General features: G+C 43.9%; 1 protein-coding gene across 4 annotated transcripts in view; it reads right to left on the minus strand.

Annotated features, from left to right (window-relative positions):
* Positions 1-24,768, minus strand: part of WDR75 (WD repeat domain 75) — a 1,043,598-nt gene that overhangs the window by 461,616 nt on the left and 557,214 nt on the right. For all 4 annotated transcript variants that reach the window (XM_063934110.1, XM_063934109.1, XM_063934108.1 and 1 more), the window contains one exon: positions 20,171-20,286. In XM_063934110.1, the coding sequence (XP_063790180.1) occupies positions 20,171-20,286 (116 nt within the window). The remainder of the gene's footprint in view (positions 1-20,170; positions 20,287-24,768) is intronic.

A 24,768-nucleotide genomic window follows, 5' to 3' on the forward strand; every position in this document is an offset into this window, starting at 1 on the left:
TGTACCTGCACACACACTGTATTTGTCTTAATCTACGTTTGAAACATAAGTTCCATCATAAACCCCTATTTAGATTCGTGGTAATTACCATCTATTATGGGGGTGCTACCAACTACAGTTGTCATAGATACACAAAAGAAAGGAGGAAAGGGTTGTATTGTCGGTGCACAAAAGGAAGATTAGATCTGGTTATCACATCTGCCTGTATTTAATTAAAATTTAACTTTTATTGGTATTTATTTAAAAATCGTGTACATTACTTACACATAACCATGAGTATAAGCGAAACATAGAGGTTAAAATTATGACATAAACAAAACATACATAGTGCAAATGAAATAAAGGTGATTTAAAGATTTAAAATGTGTGTCCACATGTCTTATTCCAATGTCCAAAGATATATAATCTATTATTCCATATTAGGATTAGAATTTATTTGTATGTTTCAGTCATTATTAGGCTCTTAGATGAGGCATTAAGGGAATAAAGATGTTAATTGTAGTGATATCCTAGATATTATAGCAATATAAGCTGTTGGTACCAACTTATTTGTGACAGAACAGCTGTTGCACTATCTAATTGAATCAGATGTGTAGTGGAGTATAAACTACACAGGTGATGCTATAAATTCAATATAGATATATGATATACTCCGGGGGAATAAATATCTTCCTCAGTTGTTTATGATCATTAACATAAATGATAATGTATAAGGGTGTATCTTTCTTTTAATTGATATGTCCTCAACAAGAAAACTTCTTCATTTGTTAAGGGCTGTGTCGCTGATAATATAATATATGTCAATCAGCTACAGCAGTTAGATAATCAAAGTGTTGTTATCTCTAAGAAAAGAACACCTTATTTTTTAGGAATAAATGACACCTTACTCAGATGTCAGTATATAGCTTCCCAGATTATGCATCACCATTAAGCATCTGATATAATTATGATTATTAAGCGAGAGAAGCCTTCATTGAATGTATATGGGTAACAATGTATTGAATAAAGATTTTATTATCCTGATATATGTCACCTGATAGAGCTAGATTTCCCAACCAGCATTAAACATTAATGTTAACACATTGTTTTATTCACAGCTGCCACATTGACTTGGAGAGTTCATTTAGAAACATTTGTTGCAATTGCATCTGCTCAGTTGTGTCACATTTAGCATAAAGAGATAGAATGTATCTATTTGAGCTTGAAGCAATATCTTCTGCTCACTGTGTATGTTAGAGGATTTCAACAGCCACTGCTGCGTTATTCATTAATTAATTATATTGTTATCTAATCAGCAAATGTAGATTATCTATATTTCAGTAATCATCTATTCGTTGTCTCTTAATAATAGTTGTAATAGTCACTACATACGGTGACTGAGTCACGCTGATTAGTCATTAATTTATGAAGGTTTGTTGTAATTGTGTCACAGATGCTTAATAACACTGACACATCTAACATATAAATCAGATAGGTTTATCTTAACTTGGAGCAGTGCTTATAGCTTCCTATATATTTTCAACTGAGTCTAACAGCTAATGCTGCATTCTTTCTGTTGTAATAATTTTTGCTATCTACTTAACATAAATCTAGCTATTCAGGACTCAATATTCATGTATCCGAATAAATGGCTAATATACTGCATTACTTGTTATCCACTTAACACAAATATAGCTGTCTAAGATTCACTTATTCATGTATTCGCTGCCTCATACTAATAATCTAAACATCATAATTAAATAGAGCTGACTAAACATTGGTGTAACATGGACATGGAAACACGTGGAGACACGCTGCCCACACGCGTGTTCCGCCGTTACTCTGACAGCTTCGTCAGGGCTGAACCAGAATGCCTCTCCAGGCATACTATTTAAGCTCTCCTAGTGATCCAATCAGCAACAGACGGCTGGTCACATGTAGCCGCTAACCAATCGTAATGCTGGAGCCAATAGCGGGGCTTCATGGTTGTCATGGTAGCGGCTATTCATAGCGCTGCGTTCCCGGACATTGCTAATCGTTCATGCCCTGTTATCTGTATTAAATAAATCATATACCCTAAAGTAACCTGATCCACTGTCTTTTAGCTTCTCCTGTGTTATATCAGTGCCAGTGTCAGTTAGTTTTTACATGATGCTTATACAGAAACCGCATTTACATCACTCAGCATACACGTTTCACGATGGTATAATTACAAGCATGCATGTCTGATGTTCGCTGACCCTGTGCCCTGAATAGCATATGGGTCCTCAGATCTGATTGTACATATAGTTCATGAATGGATTCTACTATCCACTTATTGTCTCGTTATTAGGCAGGGACATATAGTGGTTGTGTTAATTCAGGAAAACTCACTTTAATGAGTATAATTATGCAAATACAGCCAATTCCACTAAACCAGATCAAAGAATGTCTATATTAAATAAACATCCTTTGATCATTGTTATACCATGGTATTCAGTCTATTACATTATATCTCCGGTTTGTCACAGGTAAGTACACATCTCTTAAGTAGAGTATTTAAAACAAGATTCCTTCTCCAGTATTACAATTAAGAGCTTACCAATATTTCACTCCTGTTATACCCTATAGGATTTGATATGGTGATCAGCTATTCTAATAATTATGTACATTTTACCAGCAATTATATTTATCTTTATTATTGTGTGCAACATTCGTTATCCTAAATCTAGGTAAATAATCCATAATACCACAAAGTGTAAACATAATCTTTATTAATCACATACTATATATGTGTATAAATGGTGACTCAGAAAATAAATAAATGGAATAAATTAGATGTGTTATTCATGGTGAAAGTGACCACGTGAATCATTTGACAAGATACTACTGAAAAAAGTAGAATGTGAGGTATGAGGAGGATAAGAATAATTCAAAATAATAAGACCCCCTGTGTGTGAAAGACTTGAAGAAATATGTGATATGCATGTCATATGCAAATCAAATCCAGTGTCTAAAATTATAAGAAGTGATGGGTGAGAAAAAAAAAGGGGGGGGGGGGGGGGGGGGGGGGAGAGGAAAAGGATGAGAATTTAAGAGATCACCTCTTATCCAACATGACATATTAGGTGGATAAGGTATATGTTTATTTAATGAGTTCTACAGTTTAAATTGTTCAGGAATGAAAAATTAGACCAATTCAATATATAAGCCAGATAGTAAATTTACTGGATTGATACTAGTCTGAAGACAGGAATAATGAATGATTCAGGTCACCATGACTAGGATCCATCCAGATAGATCCAGATCTCAAAATAGTTATTGGGAGAGATGTATAATTATCGTACAAAGACTAAATAGTAATTTGACTGAATTAATACCAATTTCAACTTGAGAATGATAAATGGGTAATGTCACTATTTAGTTAAATCCACTAGAGTCAGTCTAGATCGCAAAATTTATTTATACTAAAAAAAGGTGTATAGCTATTGGATTCATTCAACCCATTAGGATAAAGGCTGTCAAGAAGAAAGATCATTTTGGTTTCGAATTGAAGTAATTCTTGGTCCAAATTACCACCGCGTATGCCCAACTGTATATGCCTTAGGCCAAAAGCTTTAAGACCTGATGGGTCACTATTGTGATGGTTTAAGAAATGCCTTGCAACAGGTTGTAAGGTTTTGAAGTTGGAGGCATCTTTTCTAGCATTACGTATGCTTCCAATGTGTTCTAAAATTCTGACCTTTAATGGTCTAATAGTTTTCCCTACATATTTCCTATGACATGGGCATTCAAGATGGTAAACAGTTCCTACAGTTGTGCATGTAATTTTCGGAGAGATTGTCCATTTCTTACCAAATTTATCAAAGAAGTGGTCAACAGGGACCATGTGGGCACAGGCTTTGCAATTACCACAGGGTGATGATCCCGTTGCTTTCACCCGGTTGTCTGGAATTTTAGTCAAATGACTGTGTACCAATCGATCTCTGATACTCGTAGATCTTCTCCAGCTTGCTTGAGGTTTTGTTGGCAAAACTGTCGCCAAATCTGTATCGGTTTGAAGTATGGGCCAATGTTTGTGTAGACTGTGTAGTATCCCCCTCCATTGGGTATTGAAGGTGCCCACGAACCTTATGGGTTCTTCTCGAGAAACTTTGGGTTTGGGTTTTAGTAATGTATCCCGTTCATAGGTGCTCACTTCTCTGATTGACCGATTCAGAAGCTTTTACTGTACCCTCTCAATTGGAGGCGTTCACTAAGTTCATTCTGCCTGACATGAAAGGTTTCTTCGCTAGAACAGTTTCTTTTAATTCTGAGTAGTTCTCCCTTAGGTATTGCTCGAATGGTAGATGGAAGGTGAGAGCTGTCTGAATGCAAGATGATGTTTGTCGCTGTAGGCTTCCTGTATAAATCTGTTGAGATGTTTCCTTCATCATTGATAGATATGGATATGTCCAAGAAATTAATGGAGGTCTGACTAGCTTCCAAGGTCAATTTAAGATCGAGGTCATTGGTATTCAGAATTCCAATGAACTCTTTCAATTCCCTCAGTGGGCCCTCCCACAATATCAATATATCATCAATATATCTAAGATATATCAATATATTGTCGGTGTATTTTTCAAAAATTTCTTGAAACACTACCTCCCTTTCCCACCACCCCAGGTAGAGGTTGGCATAGGTGGGGGCACAGGCCATCCCCATGGCTGTGCCCCTCAAATGATTATCGTATCAGGAGTCGGTAGTCTAACCGAAAAAGCAAGTACTTTTGTTGACTACCATCTCCGTAAACATGTCACTGCACTACCCTCTCATATACATGACACTATGGATGTGTTAAACAGATTGAACAATCTAAGTGTCAATCTAGGAGTATGGTTAGCCACCTGTGACGTAGAGAGTCTCTACACTAGCATTATTCATGATAAAGGGATTAATGCTATAAGATACTTCTTGAGTATGGAGACCCACAATGAACTCAGCGAATTCATCATTGAGCTGTTGGAATTTATTTTATTAAACAACTACTTCACCTGCAATGAGTACCACTACCTCCAGGTGAGGGGCACAGCCATGGGGACGGCCTGTGCCCCCACCTATGCCAACCTCTACCTGGGGTGGTGGGAAAGGGAGGTAGTGTTTCAAGAAATTTTTGAAAAATACACCGACAATATATTGATATATCTTAGATATATTGATGATATATTGATATTGTGGGAGGGCCCACTGAGGGAATTGAAAGAGTTCATTGGAATTCTGAATACCAATGACCTCGATCTTAAATTGACCTTGGAAGCTAGTCAGACCTCCATTAATTTCTTGGACATATCCATATCTATCAATGATGAAGGAAACATCTCAACAGATTTATACAGGAAGCCTACAGCGACAAACAGCATCTTGCATTCAGACAGCTCTCACCTTCCATCTAACATTCGAGCAATACCTAAGGGAGAACTACTCAGAATTAAAAGAAACTGTTCTAGCGAAGAAACCTTTCATGTCAGGCAGAATGAACTTAGTGAACGCCTCCAATTGAGAGGGTACAGTAAGAAGCTTCTGAATCGGTCAATCAGAGAAGTGAGCACCTATGAACGGGATACCTTACTAAAACCCAAACCCAAAGTTTCTCGAGAAGAACCCATAAGGTTCGTGGGCACCTTCAATACCCAATGGAGGGGGATACTACACAGTCTACACAAACATTGGCCCATACTTCAAACCGATACAGATTTGGCGACAGTTTTGCCAACAATACCTCAAGCAAGCTGGAGAAGATCTAGGAGTATCAGAGATCGATTGGTACACAGTCATTTGACTAAAATTCCAGACAACCGGGTGAAAACAACGGGCTCATCACCCTGTGGTAATTGCAAAGCCTGTGCCCACATGGTCCCTGTTGACCACTTCTTTGATAAATTTGGTAAGAAATGGACAATCTCTCCGAAAATTACATGCACAACTGTAGGAACTGTTTACCATCTTGAATGCCCATGTCATAGGAAATATGTAGGGAAAACTATTAGACCATTAAAGGTCAGAATTTTAGAACACATTGGAAGCATACGTAATGCTAGAAAAGATGCCTCCAACTTCAAAACCTTACAACCTGTTGCAAGGCATTTCTTGATCCATCACAATAGTGACCCGTCAGGTCTTAAAGCTTTTGGCCTAAGGCATATACAGTTGGGCATACGCGGTGGTAATTTGGACCAAGAATTACTTCAATTCAAAACCAAAATGATCTTTCTTCTTGACAGCCTTTATCCTAATGGGTTGAATGAATCCAATAGCTATACACCTTTTTTAGTATAAATAAATTTTGCGATCTAGACTGACTCTAGTGGATTTAACTAAATAGTGACATTACCCATTTATCATTCTCAAGTTGAAATTGGTATTAATTCAGTCAAATTACTATTTAGTTTTTGTACGATAATTATACATCTCTCCCAATAACTATTTTGAGATCTGGATCTATCTGGATGGATCCTAGTCATGGTGACATGAATCATTCATTATTCCTGTCTTCAGACTAGTATCAATCCAGTAAATTTACTATCTGGCTTATATATTGAATTGGTCTAATTTTTAATTCCTGAACAATTTAAACTGTAGAACTCATTAAATCAACATATACCTTATCCACCTAATATGTCATGTTGGATAAGAGGTGATCTCTTAAATTCTCATCCTTTTCCTCTCCCTTCCCCCCCCCCCTTTTTTCTCACCCATCACTTCTTATAATTTTAGACACTGGATTTGATTTGCATATGACACGCATATCACATATTTCTTCAAGTCTTTCACACACAGGGGGTCTTATTATTTTGAATTATTCTTATCCTCCTCATACCTCACATTCTACTTTTTTCAGTAGTATCTTGTCAAATGATTCACGTGGTCACTTTCACCATGAATAACACATCTAATTTATTCCATTTATTTATTTTCTGAGTCACCATTTATACACATATATAGTATGTGATTAATAAAGATTATGTTTACACTTTGTGGTATTATGGATTATTTACCTAGATTTAGGATAACGAATGTTGCACACAATAATAAAGATAAATATAATTGCTGGTAAAATGTACATAATTATTAGAATAGCTGATCACCATATCAAATCCTATAGGGTATAACAGGAGTGAAATATTGGTAAGCTCTTAATTATAATACTGGAGAAGGAATCTTGTTTTAAATACTCTCTACTTAAGAGATGTGTACTTACCTGTGACAAACCGGCGATATAATGTAATAGACTGAATACCATGGTATAACAATGATCAAAGGATGTTTATTTAATATAGACATTCTTTGATCTGGTTTAGTGGAATTGGCTGTATTTGCATAATTATACTCCTTAAAGTGAGTTTTCCTGAATTAACACAACCACTATATGTCCCTGCCTAATAACGAGACAATAAGTGGATAGTAGAATCCATTCATGAACTATATGTACAATCAGATCTGAGGACCCATATGCTATACAGGGCACAGGGTCAGCGAACATCAGACATGCATGCTTGTAATTATACCATCGTGAAACGTGTATGCTGAGTGATGTAAATGCGGTTTCCATATAAGCATCATGTAAAAACTAACTGACACTGGCACTGATATAACACAGGAGAAGCTAAAAGACAGTGGATCAGGTTACTTTAGGGTATATGATTTATTTAATACAGATAACAGGGCATGAACGATTAGCAATGTCCGGGAACGCAGCGCTATGAATAGCCGCTACTATGACAACCATGAAGCCCCGCTATTGGCTCCCCGGGTCATGTGACCGGAGGAGCATCATTACGATTGGTTAGCGGCTACATGTGACCAGCCGTCTGTTGCTGATTGGATCACTAGGAGAGCTTAAATATTATGCCTGGAGAGGCATTCTGGTTCAGCCCTGACGAAGCTGTCAGAGTAACGGCGGAACACGCGTGTCTCCACGTGTTTCCATGTCCATGTTACACCAATGTTTAGTCAGCTCTATTTAATTATGATGTTTAGATTATTAGTATGAGGCAGCGAATACATGAATAAGTGAATCTTAGACAGCTATATTTGTGTTAAGTGGATAACAAGTAATGCAGTATTAGCCATTTATTCGGATACATGAATATTGAGTCCTGAATAGCTAGATTTCTGTTAAGTGGATAGCAAAAATTATTACAACAGAAAGAATGCAGCATTAGCTGTTAGACTCAGTTGAAAATATATAGGAAGCTATAAGCACTGCTCCAAGTTAAGATAAACCTATCTGATTTATATGTTAGATGTGTCAGTGTTATTAAGCATCTGTGACACAATTACAACAAACCTTCATAAATTAATGACTAATCAGCGTGACTCAGTCACCGTATGTAGTGACTATTACAACTATTATTAAGAGACAACGAATAGATGATTACTGAAATATAGATAATCTACATTTTGCTGATTAGATAACAATATAATTAATTAATGAATAACGCAGCAGTGGCTGTTGAAATCCTCTAACATACACAGTGAGCAGAAGATATTGCTTCAAGCTCAAATAGATACATTCTATCTCTTTATGCTAAATGTGACAACTGAGCAGATGCAATTGCAACAAATGTTTCTAAATGAACTCTCCAAGTCAATGTGGCAGCTGTGAATAAAACAATGTGTTAACATTAATGTTTAATGCTGGTTGGGAAATCTAGCTCTATCAGGTGACATATATCAGGATAATAAAATCTTTATTCAATACATTGTTACCCATATACATTCAATGAAGGCTTCTCTCGCTTAATAATCATAATTATATCAGATGCTTAATGGTGATGCATAATCTGGGAAGCTATATACTGACATCTGAGTAAGGTGTCATTTATTCCTAAAAAATAAGGTGTTCTTTTCTTAGAGATAACAACACTTTGATTATCTAACTGCTGTAGCTGATTGACATATATTATATTATCAGCGACACAGCCCTTAACAAATGAAGAAGTTTTCTTGTTGAGGACATATCAATTAAAAGAAAGATACACCCTTATACATTATCATTTATGTTAATGATCATAAACAACTGAGGAAGATATTTATTCCTCCGGAGTATATCATATATCTATATTGAATTTATAGCATCACCTGTGTAGTTTACACTCCACTACACATCTGATTCAATTAGATAGTGCAACAGCTGTTCTGTCACAAATAAGTTGGTACCAACAGCTTATATTGCTATAATATCTAGGATATCACTACAATTAACATCTTTATTCCCTTAATGCCTCATCTAAGAGCCTAATAATGACTGAAACATACGAATAAATTCTAATCCTATTATGGAATAATAGATTATATATCTTTGGACATTGGAATAAGACACGTGGACACACATTTTAAATCTTTAAATCACCTTTATTTCATTTGCACTATGTATGTTTTGTTTATGTCATAATTTTAACCTCTATGTTTCGCTTATACTCATGGTTATGTGTAAGTAATGTACACAATTTTTAAATAAATACCAATAAAAGTTAAATTTTAATTAAATACAGGCAGATGTGATAACCAGATCTAATCTTCCTTTTGTGCACCGACAATACAGCCCTTTCCTCCTTTCTTTTGTGTACAGTAGAAAATGGCCCAGACGAAATTCCACAGGGGAATATTTTCTACCCACGCACCAAGAAACATATTTCTTCCAAATGCGGAGGTAATATTTGGATGTAACCACCTTACGGGCCTGGATCATAGATGAAATAACCTTGGATTGGAGACCTTTCTGGTTAAAATCTCCCTCTCAACTTCCATGCCGTCAAACGTAGCTGCTGTAAGTCTGGATAGACAAACGGTCCTTGTTGCCGTGGTGTCCGACTGCACCTGGATGGCCTGATTCTGAAGGAGGTATGAGGCATGTAGGAGAGCATTGTAAAGCACCTTGAGTTCCAGGATGTGGATTGGAAGAGCAGATTCCTGACACAACCATTTCCCCTGGAACTGTGCCACTTGGGTCACAGCCCAACAACCCTGAGGATCGCATCCGTTGTTAACAAAATTGGGAATTGAAACGCAGAGCCTCCACAAGATGGCTTGTAGCCACCATAGTAGGGAAATCCTTGCTTTCGGCAACAGGGTTATATTCTGATGCATGTGCACGTAAGATCCTGACCATTTGTCCAACAGATCCAGTTGAAATGGCCGTGCATGGAACCTGCCGTTCAGTATTGACTTGTAGGAGGCTATCATCTTGCTCAGCAAGCGAATGCAAAGGTGGATCGAGATCCTGCGTGGTTTTAGTACCGAACGGACCATAGACTGAATAGTCAAGGCCTTGGCCATTGGAAGGAAAACCTTCTGAGACAGTGTCCAGGATCATTCCCAGGAACTGAATTCTCTGAGATGGTTCCAGGTGGGCCAACAGTCACGCGGAGGGCTTCGTGGAAGAGGATCCTGATGCCTGGTCCAAAGCAGTAGCTGTTGGTTTACGGTACTTCCCACGATTTCCTCTAGCAGCACTGGAGGCACCCCTGGCTTTGCCTCTGAATCTGGCCGAAAGGACTGCAGAGAGGGCCCAGGATAAGGACGTCTACAAGATGCCGCAGCAGATGGCAGACATGTAGATTTACCTGCAGTTGCCTGAGATATTCACTTGTTCAGTTTTTCCCCAAACAAGGCATCACCTATAAAAGGAAGGTTCTCTACCCCTTTCTTCGAATCACAGGGCTCTACGAGCCGATACTGCCATCGCAGTGGTACGGACATTATTGATACCAAGATCCTTAACAGCCTCACTCATGAAGATAGCAGCATCTTGGATATGTTGTAGTAATGTAACTATCATCCTGAGATAAGCAACCCTTTCAAAATATCAACAGACCATTTTACCGTGGCTCTAGAAATCCTGTCGCACACTATGGTAGGGCGCTGGGCTACACCTGCTGCAGTATAAATTGATTTAAGAGTGGTCTCAATTTTGTGATAAGCTGGGTCTTTGAGAGAAATGTCCCCAGGTACAGGTAGTACAATTTTACTCGACAGCCTAGACACAGACGTATCAACTGTTGGCGGGTTTTCACAGATTTTCCTATACTATGTAGGGAAAGGAATTTAGTACCTGTTTAGAGTAATACATTTTTTGTCAGGATTTATCTATGCTGCCCTTGCAAGGGAATCTAATTCCTTAGAAACCGGGAAGTTTTCAGAGGACTTAGGTTTCACGTAAAAAAACCCCAATTCCTCTGCTGGTTTTGCTTCATTATCTAGAACAGAGGTTCTCAAACTTGGTCCTCGTGGGCCCACACAGTGCATGTTTTGCAGGTAACCCAGCAGGTGCACAGGTGTATTAATTACTCACGGACACATTTTAAAAGGTCCACAGGCGGAGCTAATTATTTCACTTGTGATTCTGTGAGGAGACCTGCAAAACATGCACTGTGTGGGCCCCCGAGGACCGAGTTTGAGAACCTCTGATCTAGAATATTGAGGACCTCTCTAATAGCATAAATGAGAGACTCGACTCCCGGGGACAGGGAATTATCCTTGTCCACCTCTAAATCTCCCTCATCTAACTCTGGTAATTCAAAACCAGAGTCAAACTGCAATATCTGTGGGAGACTGCATTTATGAGAGACCAATAGTGGGGCTGAAGAGCCTGTCTGTGGTCGACAGCAGCTAACATGAAAGTGTCCAGTGACTGTTTCAGGGTTTGCCTTTCTTGCTTAGCTGTAGCTAACTCTGAATTTATGTAATTAATCATAGTTTTAAATTATTCCATCCATTCAGGTTCCTGCATATTACTACCCTGTGAGGCATAGAGTACACTGTAAAGACGTCTGTGAGGAAGGTGTAAACCTAGTCTTGCATGAGGTACACACAGACTTATTTGCAGACATGCTTTAGCAGAAAAACACAGCGTTAAGTAGGAAACACAGTGTAGTATTAGTGAGACAGCACACTTATTCCAGACAACCCTGAATGGAGTGACACAGAGAGGAATGGGACCAGCACACAATACCACAGACAGAGCAGCGCTCCCACTGGGTATCTCTTATGTGTAATTAACCTCACAACGGTATAACAGCTTACTATGTCCTTCTCTATAACCCCCTGGTACCAGAACAATTGGTGATTCAGTGGGTCTTATGGAGGAGCAGTCTCTACATACAGCCTGTACACAGTAGCAGAAAATAGTGCCAACGAGCATCTGGTCCAGCTCTCCGTGAAGCCCCACCTCCTTAATGGTGCACGGTAACTAATATTTTTATACTGGCTTCTCCATTTTGTGTAAAAGAGAGTGTGCAACCCCCTTTTTAATGTATAATGCTAGTGTGGGTACACAGCGGGCACCACAGCCTGGAGCTGGGTGATGGCTGTCCCTTCATGCGCCATTTGCACCGGGGACCCGCTAATCAGGACCCCGGCGTATCACTCACCACACCGCGTCTGCTTCGGCATCTGTTAGGGGTGGCAGCATGCTGCCGGCATGGGCACACACCCAAGGGGTATGAGAAACATCACCTCAGAAGCTCAGTGTCTGGTCAGCGGGGACACAAACCATTAACTCTAAGTTAGTTGGTTCGGTCCCCCCCCCCACCCCCACCTCCATAATTCCCACGACGCAGGCAGACTAGTTGCCAACCAGTGTGCCTGAAAAAAAATAATAATAATAATTTCTGAAGAAATCTCTCTGGAGAGCAACAGAATGCTCCTAGCTTCTTGGGCACATTTTTCTAAACGGAGTCTGCAGGAGGGGCATATGGTGGAAGACCCAGCACACATTATTAATTTCTTAAAGTGTCAGGCTCCAATGGACCCGATCTATACCCAATGGTAATCTTCACTTCCCAGTATCCACTGACGTTAGAGAAATCCCCATACTGACTATTGCATCAGAGTTACACAGCCAAGTGTGTCTATTACACTAACTGACAAGCACAGACAAACCACTGGCATAATTCATGATGCAGAGCAGTGGATGGCAGTAAGATCATGCTGCAGCATGCTGTAATGGCAACCTCTCAGCCTGTAACCAGTGCTTCTGGCAGCTGTACTCGTTGGAGTGCTATTTTGGAATGGCAGTCGCCCGTATTGTAGAAGTGCGCCAAATTGAGGGTAGGGGGATTCCGACTCCCTGTAAAGCTGTGGAGTAAGTCCTGACTGCTGGGGATCCCCAGAAATTATTAAGAGGACCTCAGTGCAGACATCCAAGAAGGGATGCAAGAAGTGACACACCACCAATAAACCAAACCCCCAGCAATGCACACACAATTCTTTGCAGTGAGAAGTGGCAAGAGGAAGGGTGGTCGTACCATCTATTGCATACATCTATGTCTGTCCAGCTCTGGCAAGCGATGTAGGGGGGAGTAACAGAGCTGTCACTTACATATGCATACAGAGGTGTCAACGTACATCTAGCCTCCCTGCATGTTAAACAGCCCTTCTAGTCACTACCAAGCATACGATAATGTATGCGATTAAGACGCACAAACAGCATTTGCTGATTAAAATGATACATGGCATGAAGTGTGCGACTGTGGTATTGTGTGTAGACTTTTGAGGGGAAAATGTATTTATTACATTTTGGACTAAGGCTGTAACATAACAAAATGTGGAAAAAGTGAAGCGCTGTGTATACTTTCCGGATGCACTGTACCTACCACTGCTCAGCCAGCCGATGCACAGAGGGCCTTCTCATTGGGCCAGGGACCAGGACACTGGTCTCAGTAAGCCGTGGCAGGTCACCTCAGCAGCTCACATGGGGCAGGCAGGCTGCAGCAGTTTGTATTCTGCCTGTTGAACCATTGGTAAAAGTTCAAAATCAAATAAAATTAAAATAAAAGGTGTAAAAAGGGCTGGAAACAGTCCAAGAAGCACCTGAATCTCCTGGGCACTTAGTCTACACTGAAGTATGTGTGGGGTATAAAGGGGGCAGAGCCCACTACAATTCTAAAAATAAATAAATAAGAATTTACTCACCGGTAATTCTATTTCTCGTAGTCCGTAGTGGATGCTGGGTACTCCGTAAGGACCATGGGGAATAGACGGGCTCCGCAGGAGACTGGGCACTCCTAAAAGAAAGATTAAGTACTACATCTGGTGTGCACTGGCTCCTCCCTCTATTCCCCTCCTCCAGACCTCAGTTAGGGAAACTGTGCCCGGAAGAGCTGACATTACTAGGAAAGGATTTGGAATCCAGGGTAAGACTCATACCAGGCACACCAATCACACCGTATAACTTGTGATAACTATACCCAGTTAACAGTATGAACAATAACTGAGCCTCATTTAACAGATGGCTCATAACAATAACCCTTTAGTTAAGCAATAACTATATACATGTATTGCAGAGAGTCCACACTTGGGACGGGCTCCCAGCATCCACTACGGACTACGAGAAATAGAATTACCGGTGAGTAAATTCTTATTTTCTCTGACGTCCTAGTGGATGCTGGGTACTCCGTAAGGACCATGGGGATTATACCAAAGCTCCCAAACGGGCGGGAGAGTCCGGATGACTCTGCAGCACCGAATGAGCAAACTCTAGGTCCTCCTCAGCCAGGGTATCAAACTTGTAGAATTTTGCAAAAGTGTTTGAACCCGACCAAGTAGCAGCTCGGCAAAGTTGTAAAGCCGAGACCCCTCGGGCAGCCGCCCAAGAAGAGCCCACCTTCCTCGTGGAATGGGCATTTACTGATTTAGGATGCGGCAGTCCAGCCGCAGAATGTGCAAGCTGAATCGTGCTACAGATCCAGCGAGCAATAGTCTGCTTTGAAGCAGGAGTACCCAGCTTGTTGGGTGCATGCAGGATAAATAGCGAGTCAGTTTTTCTGACTCTAGCCGTCCTGGAAACATAGATTTTCAGGGCCCGGACTACGTCCAGCAACTTGGAATCCTCCACGTCCCGAGTAGCCGCAGGCACCACAATAGGTTGGTTCAAATGAAACGCTGATACCACCTTAGGAAGAAATTGGGGACGAGTCCTCAATTCTGCCCTGTCCATATAGAAAATCAGATATGGGCTTTTACACAACAAAGCCGCCAATTCTGACACACGCCTGGCCGAAGCTAAGGCCAACAGCATGACCACCTTCCACGTGAGATATTTTAGCTCCACGGTCTTAAGTGGCTCAAACCAATGTGATTTTAGGAAATCCAACACAACGTTGAGATCCCAAGGTGCCACAGGAGGCACAAAAGGGGGCTGAATATGCAGCACTCCCTTAACAAACGTCTGAACTTCAGGTAGTGAAGCCAGTTCTTTTTGAAAGAAAATAGACAGGGCCGAAATCTAGACTTTAACGGATCCCAACTTTAGGCCCATAGTCACTTCTGACTGTAGGAAGTGCAGAAATCGACCCAGCTGAAATTCCTCTGTTGGGGCCTTCCTGGCCTCACACCAAGCAACATATTTCCGCCATATGCGGTGATAATGTTTTGCTGTCACATCCTTCCTAGCTTTTATCAGCGTAGGAATGACTTCATCTGGAATGCCCTTCTCCATTAGGATCCGGCGTTCAACCGCCATGCCGTCAAACGCAGCCGCGGTAAGTCTTGGAACAGACAGGGCCCCTGCTGTAGCAGGTCCTGTCGGAGCGGCAGAGGCCATGGGTCCTCTGAGATCATTTCTTGAAGTTCCGGGTACCAAGTTCTTCTTGGCCAGTCCGGAAAGATGAGTATAGTTCTTACTCCTCTTTTTCTTATTATCCTCAGTACCTTGGGTATGAGAGGAAGAGGAGGGAACACATAAACCGACTGGTACACCCACGGTGTCACTAGAGCGTCCCCAGCTATCGCCTGAGGGTCCCTTGACCTGGCGCAATATCTTTTTAGCTTTTTGTTGAGGCGGGACGCCATCATGTCCACCTGTGACCTTTCCCAACGATTTACAATCAGCTTGAAGACTTCTGGATGAAGTCCCCACTCTCCAGGGTGGAGGTCGTGCCTGCTGAGGAAGTCTGCTTCCCAGTTGTCCACTCCAGGAATGAACACTGCTGACAGTGCTAGCACGTGATTCTCCGCCCATCGAAGAATCCTTGTGGCTTCTGCCATTGCCATCCTGCTTCTTGTGCCGCCCTGGCGGTTTACATGGGCGACCGCCGTGATGTTGTCTGACTGAATAAGCACCGGTTGGTTTTGAAGCAGGGGTTCTGCTTGACTCAGGGCATTGTAAATGGCCCTTAGTTGCAGAATATTTATGTGTAGGGAAGACTCCTGACTCTACCACTGGCCTTGGAAGTTTCTTCCCTGAATGACTGCCCCCCAACCTCGGAGGCTCGCATCCGTGGTCACCAAGACCCAGTCCTGTATGCCGAATCTGCGGCCCTCGAGAAGATGAGCACTCTGCAGCCACCACAGCAGAGACACCCTGGCCCTCGGGGACAGGGTGATCAACCGATGCATCTGAAGATGCGATCCGGACCACTTGTCTAACAGATCCCACTGGAAGATCCTTGCATGGAACCTGCCGAAGGGAATTGCTTCGTAAGAAGCTACCATCTTTCCCAGGACTCGCGTGCAGTGATGAACCGACACCTGTTTTGGTTTCAGGAGGTCCCTGACCAGAGATGATAATTCCTGGGCCTTCTCCTCTGGGAGAAACACCTTCTTCTATTCTGTGTCCAGAATCATGCCCAGGAACAGCAGACGCGTCGTAGGAATTAGCTGCGACTTTGGTATATTCAGAATCCAGCCGTGCTGTTGCAGCACTTCCCGAGATAGTGCTACGCTGACTAACAACTGCTCCTTGGACCTCGCCTTTATAAGGAGATCGTCCAAGTACGGGATAATTATAACTCCCTTCTTTCGAAGGAGTATCATCATTTCGGCCATTACGTTGGTAAATACCCTCGGTGCCGTGGACAGACCAAACAGCAACGTCTGGAATTGGTAATGACAGTCTTGTACCACAAACCTGAGGTACTCCTGGTGAGGTGGGTAAATGGGGACATGTAGGTAAGCATCCTTGATGTCCAGCGACACCATAAAATCCGCCTCTTCCAGGCTTGCAATAACCGCCCTGAGCGATTACATTTTGAACTTGAACTTCTTTATATAAGTGTTCAAGATTTCAAATTTAGAGTGGGTCTCACCGAACCGTCTGGTTTCGGTACCACAAACATTGTGGAATAGTAACTCCGTCCCTGTTGAAGGAGGGGAACTTTGATTATCACCTGCTGAAGGTACAGCTTGTGAATTGCCGCCAGTACTACCTCCCTTTCCCTGGGAGCAGCTAGCATGGCTGATTTGAGGTAACGGCGAGGGGGAGTCGCCTCGAACTCCAGCTTGTATCCCTGAGAAACCACTTGTAGAACCCAGAGATCCATCTGTGAGCGAACCCACTGGTCGCTGAAGTTCCGGAGACGCGCCCCCACCGCACCTGGCTCCACCTGTGGAGCCCCAGCGTCATGCGGTGGACTTAGTGGAAGCAGGGGAAGATTTTTGTTCCTGGGAACTGGCTGTCTGGTGCAGCTTTTTCCCTCTACCCCTGCCTCTGGGCAGAAAGGATGCTCCTCTGGCCAGCTTGCCTTTCTGAGGCCGAAAGGACTGTACCTGATAATACGGTGCTTTCTTCGGCTGTGAGGGAATCGGAGGTAAAAAAGTCGACTTCCCAGCTGTCGCTGTGTATACGAGGTCCGAGAGACCATCCCCAAATAATTCCTCAATCTTATAAGGCAAAGCCTCCGTGTGCCTTTTAGAATCAGCATCACCTGTACACTGTCGAGTCCATAACACCCTCCTGGCAGAAATGGACATTGCATTAATTCTAGATGCCAGCCGGCAAATGTCCCTCTGTGCATCCCTCATATATAAGACAACATATTTTATATGCTCTATGGTTAGCAAAATGGTATCCCTGTCGAGGGAATCAATGTTATCTGACAGGGTATCTGACAAAGCTGCTGCAGCACTACACATCCATGCTGAAGCAATTGCAGGTCTCAGTATAGTACCTGAGTGTGTATACACAGACTTCAGGATAGCCTCCTGCTTTCTATCTGCAGGCTCCTTTAAGGCGGCCGTATCCTGAGACGGCAGTGCCACCTTTTTTGATAAGCGTGTGAGCGCTTTGTCCACCCTAGGGGATGTTTCCCAACGTAACCTGTCCGTTGGCGGGAAAGGGTACGCCATCAATAACCTCTTAGAAATCACTAATTTCTTATCTGGGGAACACCACGCTTCTTCACACAATTCATTTAACTCATCAGATGGGGGAAAAGTCACTGGCTGCTTTTTCTCCCCAAACATAATACCCTTTTTAGTGGTAACCGGGTTAATATCAGAAATGTGCAACACATTTTTCATTGCCGTAATCATGTATCGGATGGCCCTTGTGGACTGTATATTTGTCTCATCCTCGTCTACACTGGAGTCAGACTCTGTGTCGACATCTGTGTCTGCCATCTGAGGTAGCGGGCATTTTTGAGCCCCTGATGGCCTCTGAGACGCTTGGGCAGGCGCGGGCTGAGAAGCCGGCTGTCCCAAAGCTGTTAAGTCATCGAACCTTTTATGCAAGGAGTTGACACTGTCTGTTAATACCTTCCACATATCCACCCACTCTGGTGTCAGCCCCACAGGGGGCGACATCACACTTATCGGCTCCTGCTCCGCCTCCACGTAAGCCTCTTCATCAAACAAGTCGACACAGCCGTACCGACACACCGCACACACACAGGGAATGCTCTGACAGAGGACAGGACCCCACAAAGTCCTTTGGGGAGACAGAGAGAGAGAGTATGCCAGCACACACCCCAGCGCTATATAATACAGGGATGTACACTATACTGAGTGATTTTTCCCCTATAGCTGCTTATTATACACAGTTTGCGCCTAAATTTATGTGCCCCTCCTCTCTTTTTTACCCTTGAAGTCTGGAAAAAGCATGGGAGAATCTGGGGAGCATCCTTCCAGCGGAGCTGTGAAGAGAAAATGGTGCTGGTGTGCTGAGGAAGATAGCCCCGCCCCCTCCGCAGCGGGCTTCTCCCGAGTTTTTAAATAGTTAATGGCGGGGGTTATTGCACATATACAGTTTATTAGACTGTATTATGTGCCTTTTTGCCAATAAGGTAATCTAATTGATGCCCAGGGTGCCCCCCCCCCCCCCCAGCGCCCTGCACCCATCAGTGACCGGAGTGTGTGGTGTGCTAAGGGAGCAATGGCGCACAGCTGCAGTGCTGTGCGCTACCTTAATGAAGACAGGAGTCTTCAGCCGCCGGTTTTCAACTTTCTCTTCAGTCTTCTGGCTCTGCGAGGGGGACGGCGCCGCGGCTCCGGGAACGGACAATCGAGGTCGGGCCCTGTGTTTGATCCCTCTGGAGCTAATGGTGTCCAGTAGCCTTAGAAGCACAAGCTAGCTGCAAGCAGGTAGGTTTGCTTCTCTCCCCTCAGTCCCACGTAGCAGTGAGTCTGTTGCCAGCAGGTCTCACTGAAAATAAAAAACCTAACAAATACTTTCTTTTCTAGGAAGCTCAGGAGAGCCCCTAGGGTGCATCCAGCTCTGGCCGGGCACAGATTCTAACTGAGGTCTGGAGGAGGGGCATAGAGGGAGGAGCCAGTGCACACCAGATGTAGTACCTAATCTTTCTTTTTAGAGTGCCCAGTCTCCTGCGGAGCCCATCTATTCCCCATGGTCCTTACGGAGTACCCAGCATCCACTAGGACGTCAGAGAAATAAGTGACAGGCTCCACCGATCCACCCATGTATACCACTATAGCACAGTCATCCAACATTTTACCAGCGGTCCGAATCCCTCCCCCCACTTCCCCTGTACTCCCCATTTGGTTGGTGGGTCTATGCCACCAACCCAAATGGGCGCAAAGCATGGCAAGCGCAGCGAGCCTACGAGGGAACTCACTGACTGTATACCGCACCCCTCCAGTGACCCCTACAGGATGAAGGAGAAACAAATACCGTATGCATGCCTCCAAAATGGCCTATAGCATGCAATATTGCTTTTACACCAACGTTCTACTTCAATACAACCATCATGCTATATTTAAGATCGGATGTTTCAGCTCACAAATTACATATGGGTGCGGTGTACATGTATGCAGGGCACCACAGTTCTAAGAAATTTATTGTACAGTACAAGCATTAACATAAAAATGCAACAAAATAGCTGGTTTGAGTATTAAGAAAATACATTAAATGTAAAATAATAAATCTTGGAACTAATGAGATTTAGTTTTTCTTTGTGATTGTGTACAAGAGTAAGACTTCAGATATCTTTGTACTTACATTATACAGCTGTTTGTCATCATGTAGTGAATAAAACTGGAGATGTCCTGGTTTGCCATTAAGAACCAAGGATTTGCTTCTAGAATCAAAAAGCAAGCCAGTTTTAACCTTATTTCCTGCAAAAGAAATGAAAAAATAAGAATTTACTTACCCATAATTCTATTTCTCGTAGTCCGTAGTGGATGCTGGGAACTCCGTAAGGACCATGGGGAATAGCGGCTCCGCAGGAGACTGGGCACATCTAAAGAAAGCTTTAGGACTATCTGGTGTGTACTGGCTCCTCCCCCTATGACCCTCCTCCAAGCCTCAGTTAGGATACTGTGCCCGGACGAGCATACACAATAAGGAAGGATTTTGAATCCCGGGTAAGACTCATACCAGCCACACCAATCACACCGTACAACTTGTGATATGAAACCCAGTTAACAGCATGATAACAGAGGAGCCTCTGAATAGATGGCTCACAACAAGAACCCGATTAGTTAACAATAACTATGTACAAGTATTGCAGACAATCCGCACTTGGGATGGGCGCCCAGCATCCACTACGGACTCCGAGAAATAGAATTATCGGTAAGTAAATTCTTATTTTCTCTGACGTCCTAGTGGATGCTGGGAACTCCGTAAGGACCATGGGGATTATACCAAAGCTCCCAAACGGGCGGGAGAGTGCGGATGACTCTGCAGCACCGAATGAGGGAACTCCAGGTCCTCCTCAGCCAGGGTATCAATTCGTAGAATTTTGCAAACGTGTTTGCCCCTGACCAAGTAGCTGCTCGGCAAAGTTGTAAAGCCGAGACCCCTCGGGCAGCCGCCCAAGATGAGCCCACCGTCCTTGTGGAATGGGCTTTTATTGATTTAGGCTGCGGTAATCCTACGGCAGAATGCGCCAGCTGAATAGTGCTACAAAACCAGCGCGCAATAGACTGCCTTGAAGCAGGAGCACCCAGCTTGTTGGGTGCCATCAGGATAAACAGCGAGTCAGTTTTCCCGACTCCAGCCGTCCTGGAAAAATAAAATTTACAGGGCTCTGACTACGTCCAGCAACTTGGAATCCTCCAAGTCCCCAGTAGCCGCAGGCACCACAATAGGTTGGTTCAAGTGAAAACCTGAGACCACCTTCGGGAGAAACTGAGGACGAGTCCTCAACTCTGCCCTATCCATAAAGAAAATCAGATAAGGCCTTTTACATGACAAAGCCGCCAATTCTGACACACGCCTGGCCAAGGCCAAGGCCAACAGCATGACCACTTTCCACGCGAGATACTTTAGCTCCATGGTTTTAAGTGGCACAACCAATGCGACATTAGGAAATCCAACACCACGTTGAGATCCAAAAAAGTGCCACAGGAGGCACAAAAGGAGGCTGAATATGTAGTACTCCTTTAACCAAAGTATGAACTTCAGGCAGTGAAGCCAGTTTTTTCTGGAAGAAAATCGACAGAGCCGAAATCTGGACCTTGATGGACCCCAATTTGAGGCCCAAACGTCACCCCTGCTTGCCGGAAGTGCAGGAATCGACATAGTTGAAATTCCTCCGTCGGGGCCTTCATGGCCTCCCACAAAGCAACAAATTTTCGCCAAACGCGGCGATAATGTCTTGCGGTGACATCCTTCCTGGCTATGATCAGGGTAGGGATGACTTCCTTCGGAATACCCTTTTCCTTTAGGATCCGGTGTTCTACCGCCATGCCGTCAAACGCAGCCGCGGTAAGTCTTGGAACAGACAGGGTCCCTGCTGCAGCAGGTCTTGTCTGAGCGGCAGAGACCAAGGGTCCTCTGCCAGCATCTCTTGAAGTTCCGGGTACCAAGCTCTTCATGGCCAATCCGGAACCCCGAGTATGGTCTTCACTCCTCGCCTTCTTATTATTCTCAGTACCTTGGGTATGAGAGGTAGAGGAGGAGACACATAAACCGACTGGTACACCCACGGTGTCACTAGAGCGTCCCCAGCGATCGCCTGAGGGTCCCTTGACCTGGCGCAATATCTTTTCAACTTCTTGTTGAGGCGGGACGCCATCATGTCCACCCGTGGTCCACCCGTGGTCATTCCCAACCGTTTACCCGCATTTGGAAAACTTCTGGATGAAGTCCCCGTTCTCCTGGGTGTAGGTCGCCCATCGGAGAATCCTTGTGGCTTCTGCCATCGCCATCCTGCTTCTTGTGCCGCCCTGTCTGTGTATATAGGCGCCGTGATGTCGTCTGATTGGATCAGTACCGGCTGGTTCTGAAGCAGGGGCCTTGCTTGTCTTAGGGCATTGTAAATGGCCCTTAGCTGCAGAATATTTATGTGAAGCGAAATCTCCTTGGAAATTTCTTCCCTGTGTGACTGCACCCCAGCCCCGAAGGCTGGCATCCGTGGTCACCAGGACCCAGTCCTGTATTCCCAATCTGCGGCCCACTAGTAGATGAGCCCTCTGCAGCCACCACAGCAGCGACACCCTGTTTCTTGCTGACAGGGTTATCCGCTGTTGTATCTGTACATGGGACCCGGACCATTAGTCCCACAGGTCCCACTGGAACGTCCTTGCGTGGAGTCTTCCGAATGGAATTATGCTTCGTACGAAGCTACCATTTTTCCCAGGACTCGTGTGCATTGATGTACCGACACCTGTCCTGGTTTTAGGATGTCTCTGACTAGAGATGACAACTCCTCGGCTTTTTCCACTGGAAGAAACACTCTTTTCTGGTCTGCGTTCAGAAACATTCCCAGGAACAGAAGACGTGTCGTCGGGGCCAGCTGTGACTTTGGAATATTGAGAATCCAGTCGTGCTGTTGTAGCACTTCCCGAGAGAGTGCTACCCCCACTACTAACTGTTCTTTGGACCTCGCCCTTAATCAGGAGATCGTCCAAGTACGGGATAATAAAAACTTCCTTCTTGTGAAGGAGTATCATCACTTCGGCCATTACCTAGGTAAAGACCTTCGGTGCCGTGGACAACTCCAACGGCCGCGTCTGGAACTGATAGTGACAGTCCTGTACCACATATCTGAGGTACTCCTGGTGAGGGGGGGGAATGGGGACATGCAGGTACGCATCCTTGATGTCCAGGGAGACCCTGTAATCCCCCTCGTCCAGGCTCGTAATAACCGCCCTGAGCGATTCCATCTTGAACTTGAATCTTCTGATATAAAAGTTCAAGTATTTTAATTTCAAGATGGGTCTCACCGAACCGTTGCGGTACCACAACCACTGTGGAATAGTAACCCCTTCCTTGCTGAAGGAGGGGCACCTTGACAATCACTTGTTGTGATTATAGTGTTGAATATCCACCAACACCGTCTCCCTGGCAGAGGGAGGTGCCGGTAAGGCAGATTTTAGGAAACGGCGGGGGGAAGAACGTCTCGAACTCCAGCCTGTACCCCTGAGATACTACTTGAAGGACCCAGGGATCTATGTGAGAGAGCCCACTGTCCGCTGAAATATCTGAGACGGGCCCCCACCTTACCCGGGTCCGCCTGAGCAGCCCCAGCACCATGCTGTGGCCCTACCGGACGCAGTGAGGACTTCTGCTCTTGGGAACTAGCTGTGTGTTGCAGCTTTTTTCCTCTACCTTTGCCTCTCGGCAGAAAGGATGAGCCTCTAGCCCACTTGTTTTTCTGGGGCCGAAAGGACTGTACTTGATGATACGGTGCTTTCTTTTGTTGTGGGGTAGCCTGTGGCAAAAAAAATAATTTCCCAGCAGTAGCTGTGGAAACGAGGTCTGAAAAACTATCCCCAAACAGTTTTACCCCCTTATAGGGCAACTTCCATGTGCCGATTCGAGTCGGCATCGCCTGACCATTGCCAAGTCCATAACACCCGTCTGGCGGCAATGGACCTTACGCTTATTTTTGATGCCAGCCGGCAAATATCCCTCTGTGCATCACGCATGTATAAGACCACGTCTTTTATATGCTCTATTTTCAGCAAAATATTGTCCCTATCCATAGTTATTTTCCGACAGGTAATCTGACCACGCAGCGGGAGCACTGCCCATCCATGCCGAAGCAACGGCTGGTCGCAATATAATGCCCTAGTGTGTGACCATATCTTATAGGGTAACCACCTGCTTTCTATCAGCAGGTTCCTTCAGGGCGGCCGTACCCGAAGACGGTAGTGCCACCTTTTCTGATAAGCGTGTAAGCGCTGTATCTACCCTATGGGGTGTTTCCCCGCGTGACCTATCCTCTGGCGGGAAAGGGTACGCTGCCAATAACCGTTGTAGAAATTATCAATTTCTTACCGGGGGAAAACCACTCTTCCTCACACACCTCATTTAATTTCTCAGATGCAGGAAAAACTACTAATAGTTTTCTCTCACCAAACACAATACCCTTTTATGTGGTACCTGGGGTATAATCATAAATGTGTAATACATTTTTCATTGTCTCAATCCTGTAACGGGTGGACCTATTTGGAGGGTACACCAGTCTCATCAATGTCGACACTGGAGTCAGTGTCCGTGTCGACATCTGTGTCTGTTATCTGAGGTAGCGGGCGATTTTAGAGCCCCCCATGACATTTGAGACGCTGGAACAGGCACAAGCTGAGTAGCCGGCTGTTCCGTGTCGTCGGCCTTTTATGTAAGGAGTTGACACTTTCACGTAATCCTTC

This window comes from Pseudophryne corroboree, chromosome 7, assembly GCF_028390025.1.
Source record: "Pseudophryne corroboree isolate aPseCor3 chromosome 7, aPseCor3.hap2, whole genome shotgun sequence".
NCBI classification, from domain to species: Eukaryota; Metazoa; Chordata; class Amphibia; order Anura; family Myobatrachidae; genus Pseudophryne; species Pseudophryne corroboree.